The 27,244-nt window shown below is 49.5% G+C and overlaps 1 protein-coding gene across 1 annotated transcript in view; it reads left to right on the forward strand.

Moving 5' to 3' along the window:
• The window catches only part of PHACTR3 (phosphatase and actin regulator 3), a gene marked incomplete at both ends in the record, with an annotated part of 177,418 nt that overhangs the window by 125,830 nt on the left and 24,344 nt on the right, over nucleotides 1–27,244 (forward strand). The window contains 4 exons of the mRNA XM_080924871.1: nucleotides 859–1,068; nucleotides 2,853–3,027; nucleotides 3,557–3,804; nucleotides 22,187–22,340. Of these exons, the coding sequence (XP_080780997.1) occupies nucleotides 859–1,068; nucleotides 2,853–3,027; nucleotides 3,557–3,804; nucleotides 22,187–22,340 (787 nt within the window). The remainder of the gene's footprint in view (nucleotides 1–858; nucleotides 1,069–2,852; nucleotides 3,028–3,556; nucleotides 3,805–22,186; nucleotides 22,341–27,244) is intronic.

The following is a 27,244-nucleotide window of genomic DNA, read 5'->3' on the forward strand; positions in this document are numbered from 1 at the left end:
GATGTGCGCTTCACATCATGATCTTCTTTCTGTAGCTCTTGGCACGCGCACACGGGTAGTAGTTTCATCCAGAGAGGGGACTGCCCCAGGGCTCAGAGACCAGAAAGAGGGTGCGGGACTGTTGGGATGGTAGTGGGCCTGTACTGGCTTATACAGTGGTAAAGAGGGAGCTGGTAGTGGACCAGGGCTGTCAGTGGGGGCTCAGGAGGAGGAGCCCAGACGAGCAACTGGAGAGGACTCTATGTTCCCTGTGAGATTTGTGTGCCAGGGTAGGGTGTTTATAACCCACACAGAAATCACAGCTGTTGGCACAGGGTCTTGAAGAAGACGTTACCCCTGCCTCTTGTTGAAGCTGATACTCTTAATTTTGAGACATAGTTTCATGGTGTAGCCTAGCCTGGCTCCAAACCTGGGACCCCCTGAGACAGTAGGCATGCACTAGTGTGCATGGTCTCACCATTCCTTCCTTTAAAGCTTGAACTCATCCTGCATGAGGCCACTGCCACTGGTGTGGTCACTACTAGCAAGACGTACACAGAGGTTTAGTACCAAGCCAGGCCAATGTGCACACCCAGCTTCTCTGCACACCTAGCTTGTACACCCAGCTTCTCTGACTCTAGGATGTATCAAGGAGCAGAGGCTGCTGTGTGAGGAGGGACATGGTCACCAGTGCCTCAAACAACTTCCTGACTCCTTCTGTTTCTCATGGCCTCTTATTCATGAAATACACAGGCAGTTAAGTCCACACATGAAGGATCAGTGCTTTCCCTCTATCAAGACACCTGTCCCCACATCTTGTTCCCTCCTAACCATACAATGGCAGCCTCATCTAAATACTCCATTTTGCCTTTGAACCAGCCAAGATGCCATCTGCATCCAGTGGGGAAGAAGCAGACGCTGGCAGTCTCCTGCCCACCACCAATGAGCCCTCTCAAGCCTTAGCTGGGTCTGACTCCCTGGACAGTCCTTCCATACCCCTGGAGAGATCTGCGAGCCAGCTCCCCAGCCCTCCACTGCTGCCCACCCCACCACCCAAGGCCAGCTCTAAAGCCACAAAAAATGTCACAGGTGAGTCTGCTGTCCTCCCATCCATCCATCCATCCATCCATCCATCCATCCATCCATCCATCCATCATGCCTACCCCAGCTCCAGGCTGACTCTCAGCACTGCCCCAGTGCCCTGGCTCTGCAGGCCACAGAAAGAGTTCCCACAAGGCCATGGTTGTTGACTGCAGACTTCTTGAACACTCTGCTATGGAGGAGAGAGGGTCCTGTACCAGTTAGAGGGGGAATCTTCTAGACTCCAACCCCTGAGCTATACCGCCAGCCCTTGGGGTGGTACTTTTTTCTGCTATGCACATGTCTGTACTGTTTGTGCTGTTCCCTGGGATGTCTGGAATGCCCATTTTCTCCTTTACAACAGCTCCATACATACACCAGGGCAGAGCCAGGAGTCAGCATTGGCCCTTCCTGTGGCAACACAGTTGGCAGAAGCCCCTTGTCATCTATGCCTGTACCATCCTCACCTCAGCCACAGCCCTGGCCTCACAGGGAACTCTGCATGTGGAGACCATGGGGTGGAGAAGGAGAGAGAGATGGTCTCTTATTTTCCTTGAAATTTCCAGTTAGTCTGGGATGGCTATTTGGCCGCAAGCAGCAGGATTCTCCCCCCTCACCGTATACCCCGTCTCCCTTTCCCCATTGCTGATTTTATAAACACACACCATCGCACGGGAGAGGTGTACCAGTCATGTTGGCCTGCCAGTGGGTTAGCTTGCTCCTCAGAAATGCTGAGGGATGATAAGGTTAGTCTTTGCTCCTGTATTATGGTGCTGGGGTGACACTCACGTGGAACAGACACCTTTGGTGACATCATGGCCCTGGTTACCAAATAAGTAGATGAGCTACGATACACCCCCTTTCTCTGTTTCTACAACTACACCGGTGAGGACTGGAAATGATGCTGACCAGACGGGGTCTGGGGACACAGCAGCACTTGTGTGGTTGGCACACCAAGCAGGACCTCTGTCCCCAGGAAGAAGTGAAGCCCTGACCCATCTGGCCACATGGGCACTGGTCATCTTTTGGGTGACAGCTAAACACTCTTGAAGAGAATCCCTGCCCCCTCTGCCATGCCAAAGAGGAAGCAGAGGGGATAGGGATGCCCCGCCCCCGGACTGGTACTTGGGGCTCTAGTCTGGGGTGATACTCAGGGAAGGTCTCACTGAGGAAGGGATATTACCATAGAGGAGAAGAACCTTGAAGGGCTCAGGGTTGGGGCAGCATGATGCTTTGGGAACTAGAAGGATTCCCCCAGGTAGCCTGAAGAGAGGGGTGTTGCCAGGGTGCTGAGCCAAGTTGCAGCCCAAAGGGCTTTGGGACTGGGGCATGAGACTGAATCATGTCAAAAGGGAGGAGAGAAAGAGGTGGCAGGACTCAAATTCCAGGAGCCCCAAGGGGTGAGGTGCAGGGAGACCGTGAAGAGATGTTGTTGGGAGGGTGGAGGCAGGAGGAGGGATGGCACGAAGCTCTGTAAATATTTATGATCTTATGGACCAAAGAACAGGTCTGAGAAGCCGACTCATCAAGATGAGGGAAGGGTGCTGTCTGCCCAGACCTCACAGGATGACACTGGATCTGACATTACCGAGTTCTTCTCAGTGGAGTGGAAGGGTTGGTGTAGGGACGCGGGCAGAGTCAATCCTCTCCTCCCTGGGAATGGGATCTGGCTTGGTGCCTCTGTGTGGGTCAGGTGGCCTGGCAAACTGTGAGGAGTGCAGCCTTACGTCTTCCTCAACGCCTTGGTCCCCAGTTGGAGGGTGATGCTTGTGTATGTTGTCACTGCGCCCCAGGTCAAGCCGCGCTCTTCCAAGGCCCCGGCATGAAGAACAATGAGCCGGTTCTCAGAGGACAGCTTGCCACCCCCACAGGGTCCCCTCATCTGACCACTGCCCACCGGCCACTGCCCCCCAGCCGCGTGATTGAGGAGCTGCACAGGGCACTGGCCACAAAGCACCGTCAGGACAGGTGAGGCTCTGATCCTACACACGTGTAGCAAGTGAGGGGACCCTTCTGATCATCAGATGAAACCATCGTTTCTTAGGACGGGGCTGTGCACAAGGAAGCCCAATCAGAAGACTTCCTGCATGTTTCCTCATACAGGGGTGGGAGAGAGGCTATTCTTAAGTTTATTATTCTGAAATCCTCATTAATCTAATGATGAAGGTACATTGGACCTAAAGCTTCCTTGATTTTGGTGGCTTACAGCTGGTATAAAGGAAAGGGTGCTTGCCGGGGAGAGGTAGCACATGACAATGTGGTGGCCTCCTGGGGGAACACAATGTCTTCCTCCGATCTCCGAAGCCCTTGGTCTGAGTGGTTGAAGTACACATGTTGGTGGGACTTAGCATTTGTCCTCTGCTTTCATCAGGGCACAGCCCAGAGCCAAGCACTAGAGGCTCAGAGTCCCAGGTTCTAAGCCAAGAAATCAGTCCCCGATTCCCATGGCTTTCCAGAAAAGTGGGCGTATGTAACAGGGACCATCCCTCCCATTTAGTTTCCAAGGGCGGGAGTGCAGAGGGTCTCCAAAGAAACGGATGGATGTGCGTCTGTCCAGAACGTCCAGCATGGAGCGGGGCAAGGAGAGGGACGAGTCGTGGAGCTTTGACGGGACCTCGGAGAACAAGTGGACTGCTGTCAAAGACTCCGAGGAGAACAAGGAGAATCTGATGCTGAGCTCCGAGCTCAAGGATGACTTGCTTCTGTATCAGGACGAGGAGGCGCTCAACGACTCTATCATCTCCGGTAAGGAGGGCAGTGGCTGAGGGCGGGGCATCAGCCTGTGCTAGGTGACCCAGAGCCACACAGAAGCTGGAGCTTTTCTGCTAGCCACTGGCTAGAAAGGGGCAAAGGAGAGGCCTTGCACTGGAGAGATGGAGCTGTTTTTCCTTGGAAAGTGAGACCTTCCCTGGGGGGTGCCAGGCCCAGCAAAGACTCTAAAGACACTGGGTGAACTGAGTCTGGAAGGTTGGACGTTTGTTCCAATGAATTTTGAGAATACACCAAAGGGACCTGTGAGTGATCTCCACAAGACACTCCCAAGCATGACCTGGCCAAAGGCACAGTGGCAGCGAGCATATGGCCACAGTTTTATATTCTGACCTTCAACTAGATGAAATAGGAAGGGGAGACAAAGGCCAAGTAATTGATGGATTTCCGATAGCATCCAATAGCGGTCAATAGTCACATCAGGAGTGACATGAATGGACAGACGTGTGGACTTATGTAAGGCAGGGTTCTCTCAGGGTCTTGGGCCAGGTTTGTGCCCCAAGTCTGAGTGACTCCTGCTCTAAGGATAGAGAGGACTATGTTGAGGAGGCAGGAATCCCAAACCCTACTCCTGCAGACCACTGCCATCCAGTGGTGGGATGCTCTGAAGTTCCTTGGTCTGGACCCCTTTCCTTTAGACATGGCTGCCCTCTCTGCTCTACTTTCAGCAGCACCTTGGCTGTGGTTAGACCGTGGAATCCTTGCTGCCCCTGAGCTCAGCGTTTGGCTGAGTGAGCTTCAGAATGTGTACCCGCTTACCCATGAGCATGCCACGGGGTGTCCTCACATAAAAAAGTGGGCATCTCCTACAGGGCGTTATTAGGTCATGCTGAGGAAAGAGCCAGACTCCTAGGCACAGGAGGCAAAGCCCCCACAGGGACAGATGCCTCTGCATTTTGTTGCTTGGTAACCTCAGACCCAGCCTGGGTCAGCCCTCGGAACCCTTGACTTGAAGGGTGAGAGAGACAGCAGGACCTTCTGAGAAGCCTCCCGTAATGAACGGGAAGTCCCACAAGAAGCCTTTCAGTATGGGTTTAGATCAGCGGTTCTCAGCCTTCCTCGTGCTGTGGCTCTTTAACACAGTTGCTCAGGTTGTGGCGGTCCCAACCGTAAGACTGTTTTATTGCTACCCCCATAACCACAGTTTTGCTACTGGTATGAACCAGAAGGTAAATATCTGAAGAGCAGGACCCACAGGTTGAGAACCATGGCTCTAGAAGGATTTATTTGGGTATGTCTTTTCTCCCGTCTTCAGCCCGTGGGCTTCTCTGTCATGTCCCTGTGCCTGGCCCAGGGGAGGAATAAATGAGAGCAGGGACGTGGTCGTGAGGGCTCTACAGGAAAATCAGTGGCAGAGCAAAAATTTCTCGAACTTTCTTAGCTCCCTCTATTGCTAGTCCCTGCATGCAGGCCCCATCCTCCCCAGGTATTCATGCCCATAGACTGCAGGGCCAGCCCACAGAGGGGGTGTTCCAACTATGCCCCAGCTATGATGAGACCGGACTCAAACTTCACCCACACTGTCATAGACTGGCTACCCTAACAGAACTTGCCTGCAAATCCAAGATCTGATGTCTGTAGGTGGCTCCTAGGTTGCATGTCTTGTGGTATCCTGAGATGATAGAAAGGGAGGCAAGCTGCCTCTCTGACCAATAACATCATCTATCTCACTGTGAAGTTTGTAAGTTACTACCTCCTAAAGGCAACTTAGCTACTGTCTAGGAAGACTCCGGAGACTCAGGCTTTACAATAGGAATTTAGTGACTGGAGGTGTTTGTTGTGGTTTGGGCTTCTCAGCAGAGGACCATCTGAGTATCCAATCAGATTTCCTCCCTGTCCTCATAGCACTGAGAGGCTTTCTTTAGGGTTCAGCCATCCTGCACGGACACATCCTTTTCTAATACTGTGACCTAGTATGGCTCATTTCCTAGTATGGCTCACCTCTCTGCTTGGAATGGGCGTGACTGGCCTAAAGAGCTAATTTAAAAGCTCACAGTCTCTGCTCCAGAGGCTTTGCTACCCCACGGTTGTCTCACACACCCAAAGAACAATGTTGAACTCAAAGGCTTCTGTGTCTGCCTGTGATGAACCTTTGAGGCCATCAATGTATTTGTGGTGGGTCATCCGTACCCTGTAGGTTGCTGAGAATCATTCACTAGCCCCATCCACCAGATGGCAGCAGTATCCCTTAACCTAGTGTGCCAGTCTCACACGCCTCCAAACATGGTCCAGTAGTTCCGCCACCTGCTGTCCTTCAAGCGGAGGTTCACAGGGTGCCGCCTATAAGAGGGTATTGGATTGCTCTGGGTGACGGTCAATAGAAGTCATTAAGTCAGCGACATCCCACCTGGAGAGTAGACCTCTGAGAGGGGGCAGCTCTGAGGTATCAGCATCCCCTAGAAACCCAGAGGAGACAAGAGCCTTGTGAATCTACTTTCATTGTTTTTAAAGCAAATTCATGTACATACCCACACTCACAGCAGATTATAAAAACGCCGAGTGTTGATCACCGTGGTCAGCGTAACTGGATTTGGGGTCACTGAGGAGACAACCCCCAGGAAGTCTGGGAGGGTATTTCCAGTGAGGCTTAATTCTTCAAAGAGGACCCACTCGGTATGGTCAGGACCATCCCACGGGCTGAATGCCCGCAGGATGAAGAATGTGGAAGGGGGAGCAGGCTGTGTGCGAGTCTTCACCCCCTCTGCTTCCCGACTGTGGAAGCATGCGACCCACAGCCCTGTGCTTGTTCCCACCACATCTCACCTCACTATGACAGATTGTCCTCTCAGGCCTTGAGCCAAGATCAACCCTCATGTTGTTTATGGTCAGGCATTTGTCACAGCAACAAGAAAATTAAATAATACAGAGAAGACATATAATGTTTTTAACTTGATATGAATAGGGCCAGCCAACTGTATTTCTGTTTCCTAAAATAAGCCAGGTCATGCATGGGGCAGAGAGCCATGGTCGGAGGCTGATTTCTAAGACAAATAGATGGAGGCTGCACAGAGCATACTGCTCATGGGCTCCGGATGTGGCCCCGATGTAAAAGAGAAGTGACCCTCCCCGGATGCACGGTCCTCTGTAGACATGGGGAAGGCGTATGTCATTTGAATCCCATTTTATGTGCTGGGAGGACAGCGTAAAGGAGTCATCACTGAGGTTTGAATGCCCGGAATCTAATTCACCTCTCCTGGCAAGCTCAGGCTCCCGGCTGGGAAAGCTATGCTTTGTGGCCAGCAGGTGGCGCTGTTCTCTCCTCTCTCCTCTGTCTCTCTGTCTGTCTCTCTGTCTCCCTTCTTCCCTCTGTCGCCCTCCCCCCCTCCGACAACCTGGTGGGCATTTTGGGTGAAGATGAAGTAAGGTGAGACCGTGTTTGTCCTTGCTGGACACCAAGCGGCAGAGATGTCAGGATGGGGCTCAGTGTCCAGGACTGTCCCAGACAGTACAGCCTTAATGTTCTTCGTCTTGGAGCTGGTGCTTGGTGGTTCTCACCGATTACCTTAATCAGAGTGCTTGTGTGATCTACTGCCTCTCTAGATGATGTCCTGGTGTGGCCGGTTTTACTTTGTCCCTTTATTTTGAGGCAGAGGGAAGAGAGCGAGCTAGCTCATTGACTCCAGGTCTTTGTGCAGTTTACAGTAGGCTTATAGGCTTTCCTCTCAAAGGTGCCCTGCTCGGCGCTAGTGGCTGTGAACCCTGCCTGCGGGTGGCCCTGAGCGTGGGGTAGGACTTCCAGAGAGGGTGACTGGAGGTGAGATGTGAACAGCAAAGGCTGTACTGTCACCTTTGTGTCATCATGGGGCATGGCCACCTTCAAGGGCACCCAGGGACCCCAGGGCCTGACCATTATAGTGTCTGGCCTTAGTACTGTGTCCCCCTGGCTAGAGAGTCCTTCAGAGCTCTATCAGCAGATGTCCATGGGCTACTGTGAAGATTGTGCTGTAGGCGTGGTTAGCACATGCTCTTGGGTGACTGGCAAGAAGGGATGGTGTCAAGGATGGAAGTACTGTGTGAAGACTGCAAAGGCGTTGAAGACCTTCCGAGCTAATGTCTGGCTTCCCCGGGGGAAGGTCTGTCAGTCCTGTGACCTTAGCCCTGCTGAGGCCCCAGCCCCGTGGGCTAATTTTGAGTTTTTTAATATGTCACCCTTCCTCCCGCCCCTACAGCTCGATGAACCTGCATGCACACATGTCTGCTTGTGTGTCTGTATTTCTGTGGGCACTGTGACTAAATATCTGGTCCCTTCTGCTTCTTTGGAGAAACTAACTAACTTAACTCCAGCCACAGTTGAGTGTTTGTTTGGCTTTTGTGTGTGTGTGGAGTGTGCATGTGTGTCTGGTATCTCGGTCTTACTGCTTTCTGAGACAGGTCTCACTGCACCTGGAGCTAGGCCGAGAGCCAGCCAGCAAGCCCCAGTGACATTGTCTCTGCCCCCTTACTACACAGGCATTTATGTGAGCGTGTCCTACGTTTTGCACAGTCCCTGGAGATTTGAACTCCTATCTTCATGTTTGTACTTATCCACAGTCGCTTCTCCAGGCCTAACCTCTTAACTTTGTTTTCAGTGACAGATGCCAACTGTGCAGACATGTCCATATTCGGTCATTTCAGAATGATCAGGCCAACAAACAACCTCCCCAGCTGTCATAGCAGGAAATGCTGACATTTAAGAATCGCCTTTCAGCGTTTTGAAATGCTGTGGAGTTTCACTGTAGCCCCGTGCACAGCACAGGTCACCAAAGCGCCTTACCCAAGACCACCGGAAGGTTTAACCCTGCCATCAGCATCTCTTGTCCCATCCCCCACCTCACCATACTCCAGCCTCGGATAACCACCGTTCACCCCAAACTCCCAGCAGCGTGACAGCTTAAAACACATCACATGGTGTTGTCTCCTTGTGCTGGAGGGGTTTGCGTAACATAATGCCCTCCAAGGTTCAGAAGTATGGTGAAATAATAGTATTCCTCTCTGCCTTGACCCCAAGCCGCCTTTATCCTTTCATTCCTAGGTTGATCTTCAGTTTCATATACTAAGCTGCCACAAACACAGGTTAGCAATAGCACACTGAGTTTTCTATATTTTTATTTATGTGTCTGTGTATATATGCCATGTATGGGGCCAGAGGAGGGTGTTGGGTCCCCTCGAGCTGGAGTTACAGGCTGTTGTGAACTCTAGAACACGGGAGCCAGGAACTTGGTCATCTGGAAGAGCATCGAGCCCCTGCTACGCTGATTTTACTTCCTCTGGATCCATCCTCGAAAATGACACGGCTGGGCTTGTGATAGCCAAGCACGCAATCCCAAGAAGCCTTGGGCTACCTGTGCCGATCTGACTTCCAGGAGCAGTGCACAAGGATTTTTCTTTCTCCTGACCAACCCTCACTCCCATCTGCCTTTTCCCCAGCAGCCATTTCTGGCAGGTGAGGGTTGGTATCCCCTGTGATATAACTCACGTTCCTTGTGTGTGGTGGTGATACTGGACTGCCTGTCTGTCGTGGAGGTCTGTCTGTCTTTTGTGCATGCATGCATGTCTGCCTCTGCAGTCTGGACCTTGGCGTCTTCCTCAGTTGCTCCCCCCTCTTTTGAGAGAAGTCTGTTTTCCTTGGCCTAGAGCTCAATGTTCAGGCCTGAGAGCTGTACCTTTCAGATCCTCCCTGTCTCCCCGTACAGGAGCCTGAGGCCACCCCTTTTTTTCTGTGTGTGCTGGGGATCTGAACTCAATTCCTCCAGGCTTATGTGACACAGCTTTTCCGACTGAGCCATGTCCTCAGCACTCAATTTTTTGTTTCCAATGTGTCCTTCCCTGCACTTAAAAAATGGAGTCTTCGTCTTCTTGCTACTGGTATGGATTTCTTCTGAAGTTTGGGTATTGAGACCATGTCTAGTGGAGGGCTTGCACACAGGGTCTCCTCAGGGGTGTCACATCACCCAGCCGGTTTCCACTGATATGTAGAAATGTTTTAATTTGATGCTACCCTGCTGATGGTTTTTTTTTTTTTTTTTTGCTTATTTTTTGTTTTGTTTAACACTTGGATCTTTGGTTTTATACACAAAATCTTTACCCACGATGCTGTGGAGCATTTTCCCTTCTGTTTTCTTGTTCTAATTCTGCAGTTTCGAGTCTCATGTTAGCGGCTTTCACTCCGTGTTGCTCTTTGTTGTCGTATGAGGTAAGAGGTAGCGGCGTGGGGCAGCAGCTTGTGTGTGACGTGATACCTCAGATCCCACATCCGTTTTCCCAGTCACCGTTTGTCATAGATAATGTCCTTTCTTCCATTGTGTGGTCTTGGCACCTTTACAGGGAGTCAGCTGACCTCACGGGTGGGGGTGTCTATGTCTGAGCCCTGTCTTCTCCAATTGATACCATTCTATTGTAATGACGTTACAAGAGAATTTGGAGTCTACAGTCATGAAAGCTGCAGCCGGTACCAGGTGTTTAGTAGGTTGTCAGGCCTTTATTCAGTTCTGCCTTTGCAATAAACTCAATCCATTGTAGTCTCTATGAAGTTGACACGTTTATTGAGCTGTGTGTACCTGGGACAGATGTCTTTGTGGGGTTTTCTGACAGCTAATAGGTAGTTATTGAGTTTTCCTTGCAGCTGACAGGTGTGAAGGTTAATCTTTGTCATCAACTTGAGTGGATTTAGAATCACTTAAAAGACATCCTCACAGACACACCCAGACGGGTATTTCCTGGGAAGTTTTTTTCTGACGAGGAAGGACCTATCCTAATCCCAGGTTGGCTATGAAGAATAAATGCACAGAGAAGGGAAGGGGGAGGGAGCGGAGGAGCCTGCTGAGCAGGTCCCCACCTTTCTGTTCCCTCAGGCACAGTGTAAGCAGGCCACCTAAAGCTCTTGCTGCATTCCTAGCCCCTTTGCCATGTCCTCCCTGCCCTGGTGACTATCCCCCCCCCCCCCCACCAAACTGTAAGTCAGAATAAATTCCCCTCCCTCAGGTTACTTCCTTTAGTGACTTATTTACTTTTTATGTATATGAGTATTTGTCTATATGTAAGCTCACCAAAGATGCGCAGTGCCCACTGGGGCCAGAATAGGCCCCAGATTCTATGGAACTGGGGTGACAGGTGGTTGTGAGCCACCACGTGGGGTGCTGGGAATCAAACTGACTCCTCTTCAAGAGCAGTCAGTGCTCTCAGCCCCTGCACCGTCTCTCCACCCCCATCTTACCTTGCTTCACAAACACGTTTTTTACACACGTCTCCACACACTTGGTAGGGGCTTGTGGAGCTCTCCTTGCTGCTAAGAGGCTCATAGAGACTCGCCCTGTGCAGCTGACAGGTATGGCAGGGAGAGACTGCCAGGCCCAGGCTTTCCACCCCCGCCCCCACTCTCCCTGCTAGTCCTAGGCTTCCTACTCCCCTCCCCCACTCTCCCTGCCAGGCCCAGGCTTCCTATCCCTCCCAATCCTTTTTACCTGAGAAGTTTTTATATAACCCTGGATATAAAGAACTACAAACAAATGCTCACTGATTAGAACTCACAATAATTTAATTAAAGCAGTCCAGTGCCACACACAACACCATCTCACCGTTTGTTAAGAGTAAAACACAGTTGCACACTGGTGAGACAAATGCTGTTTGCAGGAACCCCTAAGTCTTGGCTGCATGTTTGACTCTGCAGGTCCCAAGCGTTCTTCAGAGCTGACTGATGTTTTCATTGTACAATCATCAATGCCAAGAGCGCTGCCTTGCCTAAATAATTGAGTTTAAAGAAAAAATAGCAGATGTATTTAGGGCCTTATCAGAAATTGTTGAAAATTCTGTCTTAATCCCAAACCAAAATTTATTAAATCACCTGTTTATTTTAAATTAAACCAAGTCAGCAACTCAAACAGCATTTTTGTTATTGCTTCGGGACAGGCAGCTTGCAGGCTTCAATTCGGGGGTTCTGACACCCGTTCTGACTTCCTGGGGCATGGCATGCATGTGGTACACAAATATTTAGAATTAGATTAGAATTCCTAAATTCCCACTTATCTGGGCATCATTGCTACAGTAAACATCAAGGCGCTGCATTTCCACAAAGTGACACCCGTGGCAGACTGGACTGTGGTTTCTTCTAGATCTGAGGTGCAGCCTGGGAAGGAGATCACTTCTATCTACTGTCTCTTTAAAACATTTGCGGCCTCCAAGTGCACAGGCATGTTGGATCTGAAGCAGAACTCATGCTTCTCTTAGGCAGAAGGTGGCCAGCTCTGCTCAGAACAGCTGTCCATTGGCACCAGTGTCTTTTAATTTGGGGACAGCTTTGATTCCAGGGGGCTGGAGCAAGCCCCCCTCACTGGTTAGTGAGTGGCCTGGCTATAACTCTATGTGGAGACCAATTACTCCCTGTCTTGCTATCTTGGGACCCCTGTTCTTAAAGAAAGCTCTGTGCCCAGGAACCTCAGTCAAGCTTCTATGACTATGGGCTTGTTTGCATCCTATGACTCTTATATATGTAAAGTCAGTATGCATGTATGAAGGGTCATAGATGAGAACAAAGCATGTATGTATGCTTTGGACATAGTGTGACACATGTTTATGGGCATGCCACACTGAGCCTAGAGCTGTGTGCTAGCCTAAAACAAACTGAAGAAATTCTCTAATGTCCTAAAGCTGCCCTCCTGTTTCCTCCAAGCGTCATGGTATTTCACTTTTACAAAACAGAAACAAACAAACCAAAAAACCAAGCTGTATCTGGATTCTTTGTGTGAATTTCACGAGACTGGAATGCAAGCTTCCCTGTGTAGACTCAGGAGGAAACCCCATCTTGTAGGTCTTTGTAGCCAGAAATTTTATGTCAGGGTTCCTTCTGTGTAAGCTTTGCTCCAAGACTCCTAATGACAGAGCTGGTGACTTAGTCACATTTGGGATGTTGCAACTTCTTAACTGACTACAGCCATGTAGAAAGTGTTCTCTGAAGAACACTTGCCCAAGCATTCCCCTTGGAGGGGTGATGGCTTTAGATTATTCTTGACCCAGAGAATTATGCTTCCATCAGCTTCTTCCAGGTTCTTCTGAGACACACGAAGGAATCACTAGCCCACTTTCCACTGCTGATTACTTGACTAGTCGCTAGTCTTTGTTTGGCTATAGCAGCTGCCGAAGGACACTTGAATGGCATGCAGTTATCATGGGCCCAGCCCTGGCAGGTATGTGTGTGCAAACCTTCATACGTATACACTTTTGTCTCTTTGGGGGAATACAAAGGGTAGAACCTCTGGTTTGCACGAAGGTGTTTAATGGTTGAAGGAAACAGACAGAGGCCTCAATGGGTAGACTGTTTGCTTGCTCTTAGGACCTGAGTTATGCTCTCAGCATCCATTACAAAAAGCTGGGTGTGTGCCTTTAATCTCTGGGAAGACAGAGACAGGAGGATCCCTGGGTCTGGCTAGCCAAATTGTCTAGAACATTCAGTGAGCTTTAGGTTCAGCAAGAGACCCTGCCTCAAAAAAGATGGGGAGAGATTAAGAGACATTTGAGGTTGACCTTTTCCCTCTACACAAATGCATATATACCCTCAAGTGCACACACATATGTGCATATGCACATGTGTGAGCATGTACACTGTCCAACAGTGTTTTCCAAAGATTGTTGTATTTCCCATCACCACCATCACTGTGCTGAGTTCAAGCTCCTCCCAAACCCTGTAGCTGTGAGTCACACGAGTCTGTGAATTTATCTGTTCTAGAGGTGGGCGTTAGTGTTTCAGAGGGTCTGCTTTCCAAATTGTTTTAAAATGTACATTTTCTTTTCATTTGCTCATTTCTGTCTCTTCAAACATTTGTCCAATGCTCAAAGGGAGGCTGCTTCTTTCTCAGTTCTAAGAGACATGGGCTGCATCTGAGACTGCCCTGCAAAAAACGCTGCCTCACTGAGTTCCCTCCCAGTCCCGTCTCATTCTGATGGCTTAGCTCTGGAAGAGCAGTGACTACTGAGTCTGACCAGCTGAGACTTCATTCCGCATGGCCAGTGCGTTTGGTTCATGCAGAAGGATCTTGTCAACCCAAATGTCACAAAGGCTTCCTCCTGTTTTCTTCCAGAAGTTTAGGTTCTCTGTTTGTGTCTGTGGCGTATCTTTAGTTTTAACACGTGGTGTACACGCTGAATCAAGGTTCATTTGAAAGATGGTTATCCGTCTGCTCTGTACCGTTTGTTCATCAGAATACTCTTGCATGTTTATTGACAGTTGGCTCTGAGGGTGGGACTTGACTCCCGGATTTCTTTCCTATTCCCCGACCTGTTGCTTCTCTATCAGCACCACACACCTTGGTTATTGTAGCCAAACAAGTTGTGAACTCAAGTGGTGTTAGTCCCTTTTTATTTGTTAGGAGTGTTCATATATGTGCAAATGCACACATGTGTTCTGGCACATGTATGCCTGTGTACACATACAAGTATAGGAATCCAATGCACTTTCCATATCCAAAGCCAGGTAGGCTTCTTGTTTTAAATTTTACATGTGTAAATTTTTGTGTAATTTCTGTTTTTTCTTCAAAGTAAGTTCTGGTTTCATTGAAAGAAATGTGAAGTCGTGGGTTGTTTGTTGTTTTTGTTTTGTTTTTCAATTTTCTGAAGTCACTTGTATCTTTACCAACATTATTTCATCTGAAATGTTTTGCTTAAATCACAACTTTGAATACGTGTGTATGTTTTAGACTAGAAGTTAGTTTTTAAATATATTCTTATCTCATAATTACATTACATCCAGACCAGTTTTTACTTCCTCTATTCCTCCCAGTTTCCTCCCCCTCTCCCAGATCCACCCTTTCTCCATTTCCCTTGAGAAAAGGACAGGCCTAGGGATGTCCACCAAACACAGCATAACAAGGTAAAATAAGATCAGGCACAAACTCCCATATCAAGGCTGGGTGAGGCAACCAAGTAAGCGGACTCGCACATGCATGTGTGCGTGCACACACACACACACACACACACACACACACACACACACCGCTCACACTATTAGGAGTCCCACAGAAACAAAGCTAACAACCATAGCATATAAGCAGAGGACCTAGAACAGTCTCATGCAGGCTCTGTGATTGCTGCTTCAGTCTCTGTGAGCCCCTATGAGCCTTGCTTGCACAGAACTTGTGGGAGTGGCCAACCAGTGACTGTAATGTAAAGCCCACACCAGCAGAGGCAGCCCATGTCCTGATACTGCCTGGATGACCAGAAAATAGAGGCTGAGTAGCCCAGAGACCTAGGATAGGGATGAAATCAAGACAAGAATCCTAACAATATCTCGCTATACTTATAGGTCAATGCCTAGCCTAGTTGTCATTAGAGAGGCTCCTGCAGCTGATGGAAATAGAATATGGGTGAAGAGAAAGTCCAAATTAGAGATCTCTATCAGGTCCCTCCACTTGGAGCTCTGGGAAAATGCTGAGGAAAGGGGGAAGGAAGAATTGTAGGAGCCAGAGAGGTCGAGACTACCAGGAGAACATGGCCAACAGAATCAACTAAATGTTGCGTATATTAAATTACACATATATTAAATATATATAGCCTGGGCTGATTATGGTTGCTCAAGTGATTTTTGGTAATTTGCATTATTGTTTCAGAAATTATGTTTTTAGCTACTTTTCCATTGCTGTGAGAAAACACCGGGACCAAAAGCAACTTGAGGAGGAAAAATATGAGTCCTATAGACTAGAGTCTATTGTCAGGAAAGCCAGGACGGGAACTAGGAGGCAGGAACTGAAGCAGAGGCCATGGCTCAACCCTGCTTACTGGCTTGCTCCTCATGGCTTGCTCAGCCTGCTTCCTTAGAGCATTCAGGACCACAAGCCCAGGAGTGGCATTGCACACAGTCAGCTTGGCCCTCCCGTGTCAACCATCCACCTGTAGACTTGACGACAAGCCAGTTCTAAAGAGAGGCATCTTCCAACTAATGCTGCTTCTTCCAAGATGGCCCTGAGAGGCCGACATTAAAAACTATCACTAGTTTATGTCATTTAAATACCAGTCTATTAGCATGGAGCCAGTGGACATGGTGTCTTCTTTAAGACCTGAGGCTCCCTTGTTCCTGACGCCAGCAGCTTTCTCTGTTTCTCCCTCTCCTCTTGGATCATTGTCTTACCAATGTTCTCGTTGATGGGCTTTTCGTTTTAGTAGGTTTCCACTCTAAACTTTAGCATTGCTTTATGTCCATTCCCATGCTTTGTTCCTTTTCTAGGTTATAGAGATGACTGGATGGCTAATTGTTTAGTTATTTCCTCTTTTTTAAAATAAGTGCACTCAAGGCTCTAAGCAAGCCCGCGGCATCCTTTTGAGAGACTCCATTTGCTTTAAAATCCTCTGTGTTTTCTGTTGTGAGTTCTTCTCGGAACTTTGGGTTTCTCAGAAGTTAAATATATTTTTTAATTTAGCCTGGTTATTTTTGAAGAGATCTTTTTTTTTTCGTTATTGATTTCCAATTTTGTTCCACCCTTGTCTGAGAACATGCTCTATATGAACTGAGATCTTTGAAATCTATTGACTTGTTTCATGGTCCAGAACAGGCTCTGTCCTGGTACAAAAGGCTCATGTACTTGGAGGAGAACATAATCTCTGAAGGTGTTCTGGGCATGAACTCTGTGTCATCCTGGTGGTGCTGGTGGGTGTGTTCAAGTCTGCCCTGTTGCCTGTGTTTCTGTTCCTAACTTCTGTGAATGATGTGGGCAAGGCCCCTGAGATCCATGACCACACTTGTGCTCTACACATTTTTTCTTGGGCTCTAATTTATGTATTCGGAAGTCCTGAAGAAGGTTTACCATGTTCAGACTCCTCGTGACCTCCCTCTGGAGTGATCTCTCTGTGACACTGGAGGGAGCCTTCCTGTTTCTGACAACTGTGTTTGCTCTGAGGTTCTTTGTGTCAGTAAATGGGCCTTCTTCAGGGATGAGGATGGGGAACACCCTCCCCTCTTCTTTCTTAGTGGGTATTTTGGGGCAGCACAGTCTTTTCATTTAGTGTTCCAAATATTTTCATGAATATGATTGGTTTTTCACATTTAAATTTACTTGTATGTATGTGGGATTTTAAAAACATTTTATGTGTATGTGTGCATATCTGGGTGTGTTTATGTGCACCCACACGTATGAAAAAGCCCCAGGGAGTCAGAGGAGGGCATCAGATCTCCTAGAACTGAATTAAGAGGGTTGTGAGTCACCATGTGGTGTCCTCTGCAGAAACAGCCAGTGTTTAGTCCTGAACCATCTCTCCAGCCTTCTTTGTTTTTGAGATGGGGACTCTGTAGTCCAGGTTGGCCTCAAGCTAACCATGTAGCTGAGGATGACCTCGAACACCTACTTCTGATTCTCTGGGGCTGGGATAGAAGGTGGTTGCCTCCGTGCCTGACTTACATAGTGCTGGGGGTTGAACCGAGGGCCTCACCCTTGCTGTGCAGGGAGCCTGCCCTCTGAGCCATGCCCAAAGGCCTGACTGTGCCACCTTCCATTTGGGGCAATCAATCACCTTACAGTGGTTGTGCCTTTGTCTCCCCACTACTATCATTATATTTTTTATATTATATTACATGTTGGTGTTGTTATAGCTCAGTTTTCCTAGGCTGGAGGGATGGCTCGGCAGCTAAGAGCAGATATTGCTCTCTCAGAGTTCAGTTCCTAGCAACGCTGGAAAGCTCACACCTGCCTGTTAACTCCAGCTCCAGGGGATCCAGTGTTTTCCCCTGTGGCCTTCAAAGAGGCCTATACTCATACGTGGATACGCCCACGTACAAATGCACATAATTAAAAAAGTAAAGTATGTTTTAAAGCTAGAGTTCCTTAAAGATAATTAAATATGAGTGCGTCTATACAATGCAGGCACATCCCCTGCCTCCCATGCCTTTGTTTCTGTCTGAAGTCGGTCCTTTCCCTACCGTCTAAAGAATTTCTTTTGCCATCTCTCATAGCCATTGATTCTTGGTCTAATTTCTGCAAAAGTGTTTGCCTGAGAGATATTTTTAGCGTGTGTTGAGTGGGAATCACCTGAGTTGTCTTCCATTGAGTGTCGTCTCAGTGTGTTGCTTCTGGGTGGCTCTGGGTCCCCTCACTGTGTGCCAGTGCACCTGTCTGTCTGTGGAGGCCACTGAGGTGCTCTCTCTGTCCGCCACGGTGACGACAGGCTCCACATGAGCTCGTCCGTGATGCTGGAGCTTGGCCGAGCCCTTCCCGCATCTCTGTAGGCGTGGGGAGTTTCGGTTGGCTGACACACATCATGAATCTATTTCTTGGTTGTTGGATGCTCTTCCAGTCCTATAAATATCCGTTGAGGCTTATTCTGGGAAGCAGCTCAGTTACTTGGAAACAGCCTCACTCATCCAGTCTGGCTTTTACAATTTCTTAGATAGAAGTGAAACTAAGCACCATCCAGGCGATCACTGCTTGTTCCAAAGACCAGGCTCATCTGTGAGCCCATCCCAGTGTCTGGACAAGCACAGCCTGTTCCAGCCTGGCTGATGGTCATGGGCACAGTGTGGAGTCTTCCAGTGTCCTAAGCCCCAGGCAGGGTCTCCCTGGCCCTCTTTTATAGGCAGATACCAGCTCAAGGCATAGGGGATGTGTACACCTTGGGGTTCTTGGTTCTTGCTCAGGGTTTCCAGCTGTCTGTCCCACAATTTCCAGCTCTAGGACCCTTGGGCTTCTCTGCTTCAACATCTTGACTTTAACTCAGTTTCTGAGGCTCTTAGGTCCCTGCAACGCAGCATCCATCCTAAGGCAGCTGGACTCCTAGGGTGTCTCCTATTCAGCACCTCTCTCTGGCTTTCCCTCCATTTCTGCTGATTCTCAGCATCTGAAAATCATTTACACTTTGACTCCTGCTTTGCTTGGGGGAGAAAAGAGGGTCCAGTCCACGTGCACCAGACAGTAGGTATGCCTGGGTCTCACTTCTAGCTTTTCTTGGCAACGTTATACATAGCCCAGGCTGGCCTTGATTGGAGCTCAGGCTGGACTTGAACTCCACTTGTGCTCTAGCTTTTGATTTGGATGTGGAGGTACCTTCCATGTAGGGTTCGTCTGCCCTACTCTGTGCAGTATGACCTTGCACATGTTCCAATGTAGCAGAACAAGCAAAGCCCCCGCCCCCGCCAAGCTGATCCACTTCTCCCCACTGAGTTAGTGCGCTTCTGGCTCCGTGAGCAAGAGAACACACGGAGTGCTCTACAGGGAGGAGAGCCCACCTGCTGCAAGGTCACCACAGCTGCTCCTGTCCCACCTCTTCCTGTCCCTGCTCTTGCCTGGCAGTACCAGGAGTGAGGCAGGTGGCCGACAAAATGATGCACCCTGACTCATGAGTGTCATGCTGAGCAGTGTGGGCACTGGGGCAGCCCTGGGTTCCCTCTGGCCTGTCACTCATTTCTCTGTGGTCTGGCAAGGTGCTAGCAGCTTGCTTCTGTGCCAACCAAGGCAGGCATACTTTTTGTACACTCAGGTGCAAGTGTAGGCACATGGGTAGGAGCTGATGTCTTGGGCTTTTATGTTAGGAAGTCCAGTCTGCCATAGTGGTAATGAGTTCTCAGCAGTTAATGTTAGCATCCAGAAGCAGAGGGAGATAGGCAGGAGCAGAGCAGACAGGCAGGGAAAGGTCTGAGTCCTGAACACACAAGTGTGTGTGTGTGTGTGTGAGTGTGTGTGAGTATATGTGAGTGTGTGTGTGAGTGTGAGTATGTGTGAGTGTGTGTGTGTGGTTGTGAGTGTGTATGTATATGTGTGTGTGTGAGTGAGTGTGTGTGAGTGTGAGTATATGTGAGTGTGTGTGAGTGTGAGTATATGTGAGTGTGTGTGTGAGTGTGAGTATGTGTGAGTGTGTGTGTGTGGTTGTGAGTGTGTATGTATATGTGTGTGTGTGAGTGAGTGTGTGTGAGTGTGAGTATATGTGAGTGTGTGTGAGTGTGAGTATATGTGAGTGTGTGTGTGAGTGTGAGTATGTGTGAGTGTGTGTGTGTGTGTGTAGAGGCAGGCATGTCAGAGCTGGGAGGACACAGGGCTGGTTCTGTGTCCTGGAAGGACAGAACAGGTAGCAGTTGAGGGTATCTGTACCTCCATGATGTCAGGTTGGTGGAGGCAGAGATTGCCCACCACCCTTTTTTTCTCCGCTGGGGTGAATCATGGAAGTTAATGAGGCTGAGACTTGAGGAGTATGCTGAGCCTCACAGGGCGTGCAGCAGGCGTGGAGAGCGGAAGGCCAGGCGCAGCCCATGCTGTGGTCTGCACTGTGTTGCAGGCAGACCTGCGCTGCGGTCAGCTGCTGGCTGGGCCACTCGAGTACCCGAGGAAGGAGCCAGCCTCCCATGGTCCTTCCCAGCATTCGGACTTTCTGCTTCTGCCTCTTGAATAGCTGCTGCTCTACTGCTGAGTCTTTGTGTTAAATCCCAGTGAATGCCCCAAAAAGCAGCTCTGAAAGTGAGAAACTTTCCCCAGCATCTTTGTCAACACAACTCAGATGCATTTGCCTGCGCCCCTGACTTACTTGACACAGGAAACTGCGTTTACCTCAGAACAAGCCCCAGTATACAAAACCAAAATGAGTGAGTAAAATAATTCTTGCCCTGCTTTCACCCTTGATTTATGATGAAATCATGGATATTTGCAAACTTGAGCCCTTGTTCATGTATCTCTGTTACAATGTTTTTCTCTCTTTCCTTGGCAAATGTCTCCTGTCTCAGTGACACATTGTCTTACTTAGGGTTTCTATTGCTGCAGTGAGACACCATGACCAAAAGGTAACTTGGGGAGAAAGGGTTTGTTTGGCTTACACTTCCAGACCACATGGAAAGAAGTCAGGACAGGAACTCGAGCAGGGCAGGAACCTGAAGGCAGGAGCTGATACAGAAGCTATGGAGTGGTGCTGCTTCCTGGCTTGCTCAGCTGCTTTCTTTTAGAACCCAGGGCCGCCAGCCCAGCTGTGGCCCCACCTTCCTTTCGTTGTTACTGCTCCTTGAGTGCCAAGGAGCAGACCTTGGTAACCTCCAGACTAGACCCTAGTTAAGACATCAGACATTTTTGCTGTGGTCCTACTGTTTGTCCCGTGGCAGTTCTGGAGACTTGGAATAAACAGATAAGACTTAATTTACAAAGATCTCATGCAGGGAAACTTTCCACTCCTGACTATAGGTACCAGTGAGAGGCTCTCTCGGTTAAGAGCGAGTTTAATTAGGTTTGTGGTGATGACCCTGAGGCACTCACAGCATCTTCCAGACTCATCTCTGAGGATACCACACAGTCGGTTGACCCTTACGGTTGAGCATGCCATTAGAATGGCTGCCTCCCCCTTACCAGAGGGCAGCCCCCAACATCCACAAAGAATTCCTCCCTAGATCCTTGCAATATCTCAGTTCACCCAGTCACCACATCCTTCAGAAAACACCAACGGAAACTGTGGTGTGCATGGCTTCTTCAGACTTTGAGCCAACAAATCCAGGACACCATCATTTACAAAGCCAAGTAAGGCAGACTCAGGATGGAGTCTGTGCCAAGGCCACGTACAATAACCTTTTCTCTCTCTCTAAGGCACATGGTGGATGACTCCTATTAGACATTCAGACCCGGCAAATTCTTCTTATGGGATCACGTTCTGTGCATTGGCTTGGTTTGTGTCTCTGCTGCACAGTGGGGACTGGCTCGGTCTCAGGGGCTGGTTTTCTTTTCCTTTTTATTTCTCGAGTGACGTGTGCTTGAACCCATGTCCAGACACTAATGTGCAACCAAGCCAGGCAGACCCAGAGCCAACCTGGTTATGTGTTCACCTGCAACATTCTTGGATGGCTGACTCTGGTGTCCACATGTCTGTCACTGTACCAGTCTCCAGAGGAGGAGACCAGGGCAAGTGGTTAACACTTGCCAGTCAAAGGGAAGTAAGACGGGGTGCCAGATCCTGATGGAGACCCTGACCCAGCAGTGTCCTACTGCTCAGAGAGAGGCCATGTATAAACAGTGCCCGCAGAGCAGTGGGTAGGCAGGGGCGCCTCTGGGGTGGCATGCTGTGTGTATTGAAAGCACATGTATGTGGTTAGAAAGTAGAAGGCACCGGAGAGAAGTCAGCACTACCTGGGGCTGGAGTCACAGCCACCACAGCTAGAGTCCATGCAGACAGCTGAGGATGTGGTCCATGGTCACCCAGGTATCTAGTTCCTGGACACTTGGGATGTGTGACACCCTCTGTGGTAGAGCATGTGACTGGGTGCCTAATGTGATACCATGCATTCTGCACTGCCCACCGAGCCTTTGGAAACAGCACAGTGTAGCAAGTGTGGGTCGTTCAGTGTCAGCTCCAGGCCCCTGGATCTCACTCCTGACCCCATCCACTGAAGGCTACATGGAGCCAGTTCTCTAAGAGCTGTTTCTCATCCTGGTGGGTCTCACAGGAACACTGCCGAGGAAATGCAAGAAGGAGTTGCTGGCAGTGAAGCTGAGGAACCGGCCGAGCAAGCAGGAGCTGGAGGACCGGAACATCTTCCCCAGGAGGACCGATGAGGAGAGACAGGAGATCCGGCAGCAGATAGAGATGAAGCTGTCCAAGTAAGTGAGCGTGTGCGAACTGATTCAGAGCCCGTCCCAGCCTCTGGGACTCACCCCGCTCAGTGCCAGGCAGGGCTCACAGGTGGCTGCGGGATCTGCAGCCAGTCACTCGGCCCTTGGCATTGCATGGGAACACGCGCCTCTCTCAGGGCTGCCTGTGTGCCAGTGGCTCAGCAGCATCCCTGACCTCTACCTGTCGAGTTCCCTGGGACAGACAAAACTTTCTCCAGATTTCACCCAAATACCCCTTTGGTGAACCAGTGGTCTGCACAGGTTAAGGGTGACGTGTGAAGAAGGGGAGGTCACAGAAGAGAGGGTCTGGACCAAATTGCTGAGGGCACATGTCTTTGCTGTCATGGGGCTGGCTACTTGCACTATAAAGTCCATCCAGTTATTTCTCTCTAAGGATATGGGTCCAGCTTTGCTACATCACCGGAGTCTTTTGGGAGAAGCTGTGCTTACATGAATGTATATATACAGCATCACACTTTTTGGGTAGAATGTACACCACATGCTATGTGCGAGATACACTAGCAATCCTTCTACACTCGGTCCCAGTGGAGTCAGGCTCTCTTCCTGCCTCAAAGTCTGGCTGTGGCCTATGGGAACAAGCAGTGGATTCTTACACTCTCTGGGGTCCAACAGGTGACAGTGACTCAGCAAACCAGACTGTGCCATGGGTCAGGTCAGAGGCAAACTGCCCCATGTTGGACCACAGACAGCAGGGCTAAGGAGCATTTATTGATGGTGAATCTAGAAGGGGAGGGGCTGCAGCACACATTCAGGATGTAGGATTGGCTAGAGTCGGTCCTAGAGGGCGGGGCTGTGGGTCACCTGCAGAGGGCAGGGCTGCAGGACACCTGAGGAGTGGGACTTCAGAGGGCGGGGCTGTGGGTCATTTGTAAGCACCTTAGGTGCAAAGGGTGGGCCTGGAAGCTGCTTGGAGCCTGGAAGCTGCTTGGAGCCACTTGGTTTGGGAATGTCTAAGAGGTACGGAAGACAAAGGCTGTAGGATCAGGATTCCCCTTCGCTCACAGAACTGGGAACTAATTTTAGACCCTAGGATGTAATACAGCAGCTGCTTGCTTTCTTGTCACTGTATCCGAAAATGGAAAAGGGTCCCAGAATTAGACAGAGCAGGAGGCTGTGAGTCTCTCCCGGAGGTCAGAGGTGGCTTCTGGTGTCTCTGTGTCTTCCCTGTGGGAATGGTCTAATTGGCCCTCTGCCTGTGTGCCCTCTTAGAAACCATCCACATTCTACTGCTGAATAATTCAGCCTCCGGTTGCCATGGCAACATACCATCTACCACATTCCCAAGAGTGTTTGGGGTTTCCATAGCGTTTTATTTTTCTATCTCCAAATCTTAATTTTTTTTCTTCCTTCTGTGTGGCCCATGGCTTCTCTGAGTGAAGTGATTCTCGCCTTCCACCCATGACGTACCCTGCACCCTGGCCTGGGTTCCACAATGTCGGGGTCCCCTCTGCAGGGGTAAAGTTATGTGATAACCGCCAGTCCCTTCCTACAGGGTTGCTGAGCTTGCTCTCCAAATATACGAGGGTGAGTGGCACAGTCTGGTTTCACATGGGGCTGTGTCCGGGAAGTAACCTGCAAAGGCCTGTGTGCCTCCTTGGTCCTGTCCACATGCCCCTAAGAACGTTAAATACAAAGATGCCATTGATGGGATTTCATACTGTAGCATGAGTCGGTCTTGGACTACAGACACTCTTGTTTTAATCTCCCCAGCGGGTGTCAGGAGTGTGTGAGCCACTGGGCCTGCTGTTCTCCTCTAAGTAGTCCTTGCCACTACATGGCGATAGACACACTTGTCTGGTTTATTATGCTTTAAGGAGAGGGTAAGATAGTTTACTTGGGTGCTATGGGAGGAAAAGTGGGCGTAGGAACCAGACAGCCAGGGAGCACCCAGCCAGCCTTCTGGGAAGTGTTCTGGACAATAGCAGTTTCAGCTAGTGCCTCCTGCTGAGAATTCTGGGGTTCCCTATGTTACTCATTGCTTGGGGGCTGTCTTCTGTTTTGTTTTGTTTGTTTGTTTGTTTGTTTTTGTTTTTAACTTCATGTGTGGTGTACTCAGAGCCTGGGTGCAAAAAAAAAAAAAAAATGGGGGCAGTTAAAGAACTGTAAAGTTTCTTCCCCACGTCGCCTAGAGGTGTGGAGATCACCTGGAGTGAGGATACCCAGAAATGAGCTTGGCCACTCATTTTAGAAAGGTAGGTTCAGATAGCTAGCAATCCTCCATTACTGCATGGCCAGGGGGCTTCCCTCCTTTGTGAAGTGGAGACAGGGAGGCCAGTTGCTTTTAAAGAAGATTCCATGTCACTTAAAGGAACAAGATCACATTCCTGGCAGGAGGAACTGGCTGGGAACTGCTACATGCATGTCGTGACCATGCATCCTCATGGGCTGTTTGTCACAGCACAAGGCACAGAAGCCACCAGCAGGCCTCCTCAAGAGTAGGCAACATGATTGAATAAACAGGTCACAGGTACTAGTAACAGGCATTCCCTTAGAGCCCCCTGTGGAGCAGATGGCAGCCTTGTCCTTAGATGAGTTGGTTGGTGGTTTGCCTGGACCAAGACTCTGGACAGGCGTCTCTGGGGTGATGGGTTGTACAGCCTCTTGTTTGGCTCCCTGAGGGAGGCCTTTGTTCTGGGGCTGAGTGAGAAGCTGATTAAGGCTCAATAGCATCCTTCAGGGGTTGGCACTTAACGCATTAGCACAGCGGTTAAATGATCCCCAGCTTCTCTCTGTACTGTGTGTTCTGCAGCATCCAGAACAGACAGCCACCACTGGGCCACAGAGAACACAGGGTCTCAAGGAAAACAGCATCAGGCGCACGGGTACTGCCAAACAGAACTCCCTCTCCCGCTTGCTCACCTTGAACTCTGTGGTTGAGCAAGGGGGTTGTGCGATGCTCCCAAGGGTGGGGTGGAAATTGGGCACTGCTACTTTAATGGCCAATTGGAGGCTGCTGAGGCTGCAAAGGAGGCTGCTGGGAATGATGCGAGCTCTTGGGTTTGTGGATGCGGGGCTTTGGAAATACATAATCTTATCTTTTGCTTCTAATTGCTCAAAAGCTGGTCCTATCTGGAGTCTGCACTGCATAGGCAGAGGTCACACTCCAACAAACTTTAGTGGATCTCTGCTTCACTTTGTCTCTCTCTTGTCCTAACTGTAAGAGTAGATGTGAGCCTAGTTCACCATGACACCTCAAGTCCTGTGGGCATCACCTTGGAGACAGCCATGGCAGTTTTGAGTCCACTGTCTTGTTTGGTGCTGTGGTCTCCCGGAAAGCTTGCGAAAGTACCCTGGGCTGGCTACTCTGCATAGCTTCCATTTTCACGTGAGGAGAATGAACACAGCACCAAGCCACGTGGCAACAGGTAGCTTGTTAGTGGTGTGAAGAGCCAGGGCTGTTTGTGTAAACAAGCAGGAACTCAACACTGCCCCCACAGAAGCAACTAGTGTGCAGAAGAGGCTAGGAGGCAGGAGATGACTAGATGGAAGGAGTGTTACTGAGGCTCAGCAGCTCTGAGGTGTCCCGTGGGGCTTCAGACTCTTATCCCCTCACAGGGCCAGCCTAGTGCTGTTTTCAGAATTACATGGCAGGGAACATTGGTGGGTAATTGTTCTTATGATACTTTCTGGTTCCATATCTGGCTCCCAGAGGAAGTACATGAAGTACAGATCTCTAGACCTTCCTCCCAGCTTCTGAGCAGGAGAGAGGGAGAGACGGGGAGGGGGGGAGAGAGAGGGAGAGGGAGAGAGAGGGAGAGGGAGAGAGAGAAGTGAGGGAGAAAAAAGAGGGTGGAAAGAAAAGAGAGGAGAGAAAGGAGAGGGAGGAGGAAGAGAGAGGAGGGAGGAGGAAGAGAGAGGAGGGAGGGGAGAGAATGGAAGGAAGAAAGGAAGGAGAGGAGAGGGGAGAGGAGAGAAAAGAGAGGGGAGAGGGCAGAAGAAAGGGGGAACGCGGGGGGGGGAGAGGGGAGGGGAAGGGTGTTTACCCCAGGCTAGCTGGCCTATGAACTTTCAGTCATTCTCCTGCCTCCACCTCCCATCTCACTGCAGTGTTGTGACTGCTAATATGTCCGTGTCTAGCTTTGTGTAGGCTCTGAGGACCTGAACTCAGGTTCATGCTTGTGCAGCAAGCGACATCTCCCTAGGCTTTGTACCTTAGCAGGACCCCCACCTCAGTGTCCTCCCTACTTTACACTGTTATGGCCTCCTGAGGACCCCTGGGAGACAGTTCTCTGAGCTTTAGTATGAGTGATCTATGTTGCTGCTTAGTCTGGTGCTATTTTAAGGATAATGTACACTTTATAATTAATCTGTTAACCTTCATTGCTCTGTCCACTAAGAAGCTCAGAGTAGAGTACACATCTGCCTGACAAATGTGTTGTGTTATGTTAAGTGTGTGCTGTGTTTAAGCACTTGATGTATACTCCTTTTGCTTCATTTCATTGTTAAGAAGGTAGTTTGTGTAGTTTCAAGGTCTATTTCTATATTTTAAAATGTCCGTGGGAACACCCGGTCCTCTGTGGTGGGGGCTGTGTACTGGACATTCTGCTCTCCGGTCTCCTCTGGAACAAGGCTTCCTTGTTACGGCCCTGCCCCCAGATGTCCATGGGTAACCACGCTGCAGAATGTTGGGACGGGATGGGAGTGTCGGTGTGTTTTCCCTCCCAGCATGAGGAGGCTGTTGGCTTTAATAACCTCACAGTTTAGATAAGGCTACAGTGATGGTTTGGGAACATAACAGAGATTTATCTTTTCATCTTTTTATGAATTATTTGTATAAGATGTAAAAATGTTTTAAAATGGCAATGCTAAGTGTTGAAACTATTTAAAACAAGCAAAAAGACGTGTTAAAAAAAGTAGTGAAAGGAATCAGA

This window comes from Micromys minutus (genome assembly GCF_963924665.1).
Source record: "Micromys minutus genome assembly, chromosome: 11".
NCBI lineage: Eukaryota > Metazoa > Chordata > Mammalia > Rodentia > Muridae > Micromys > Micromys minutus.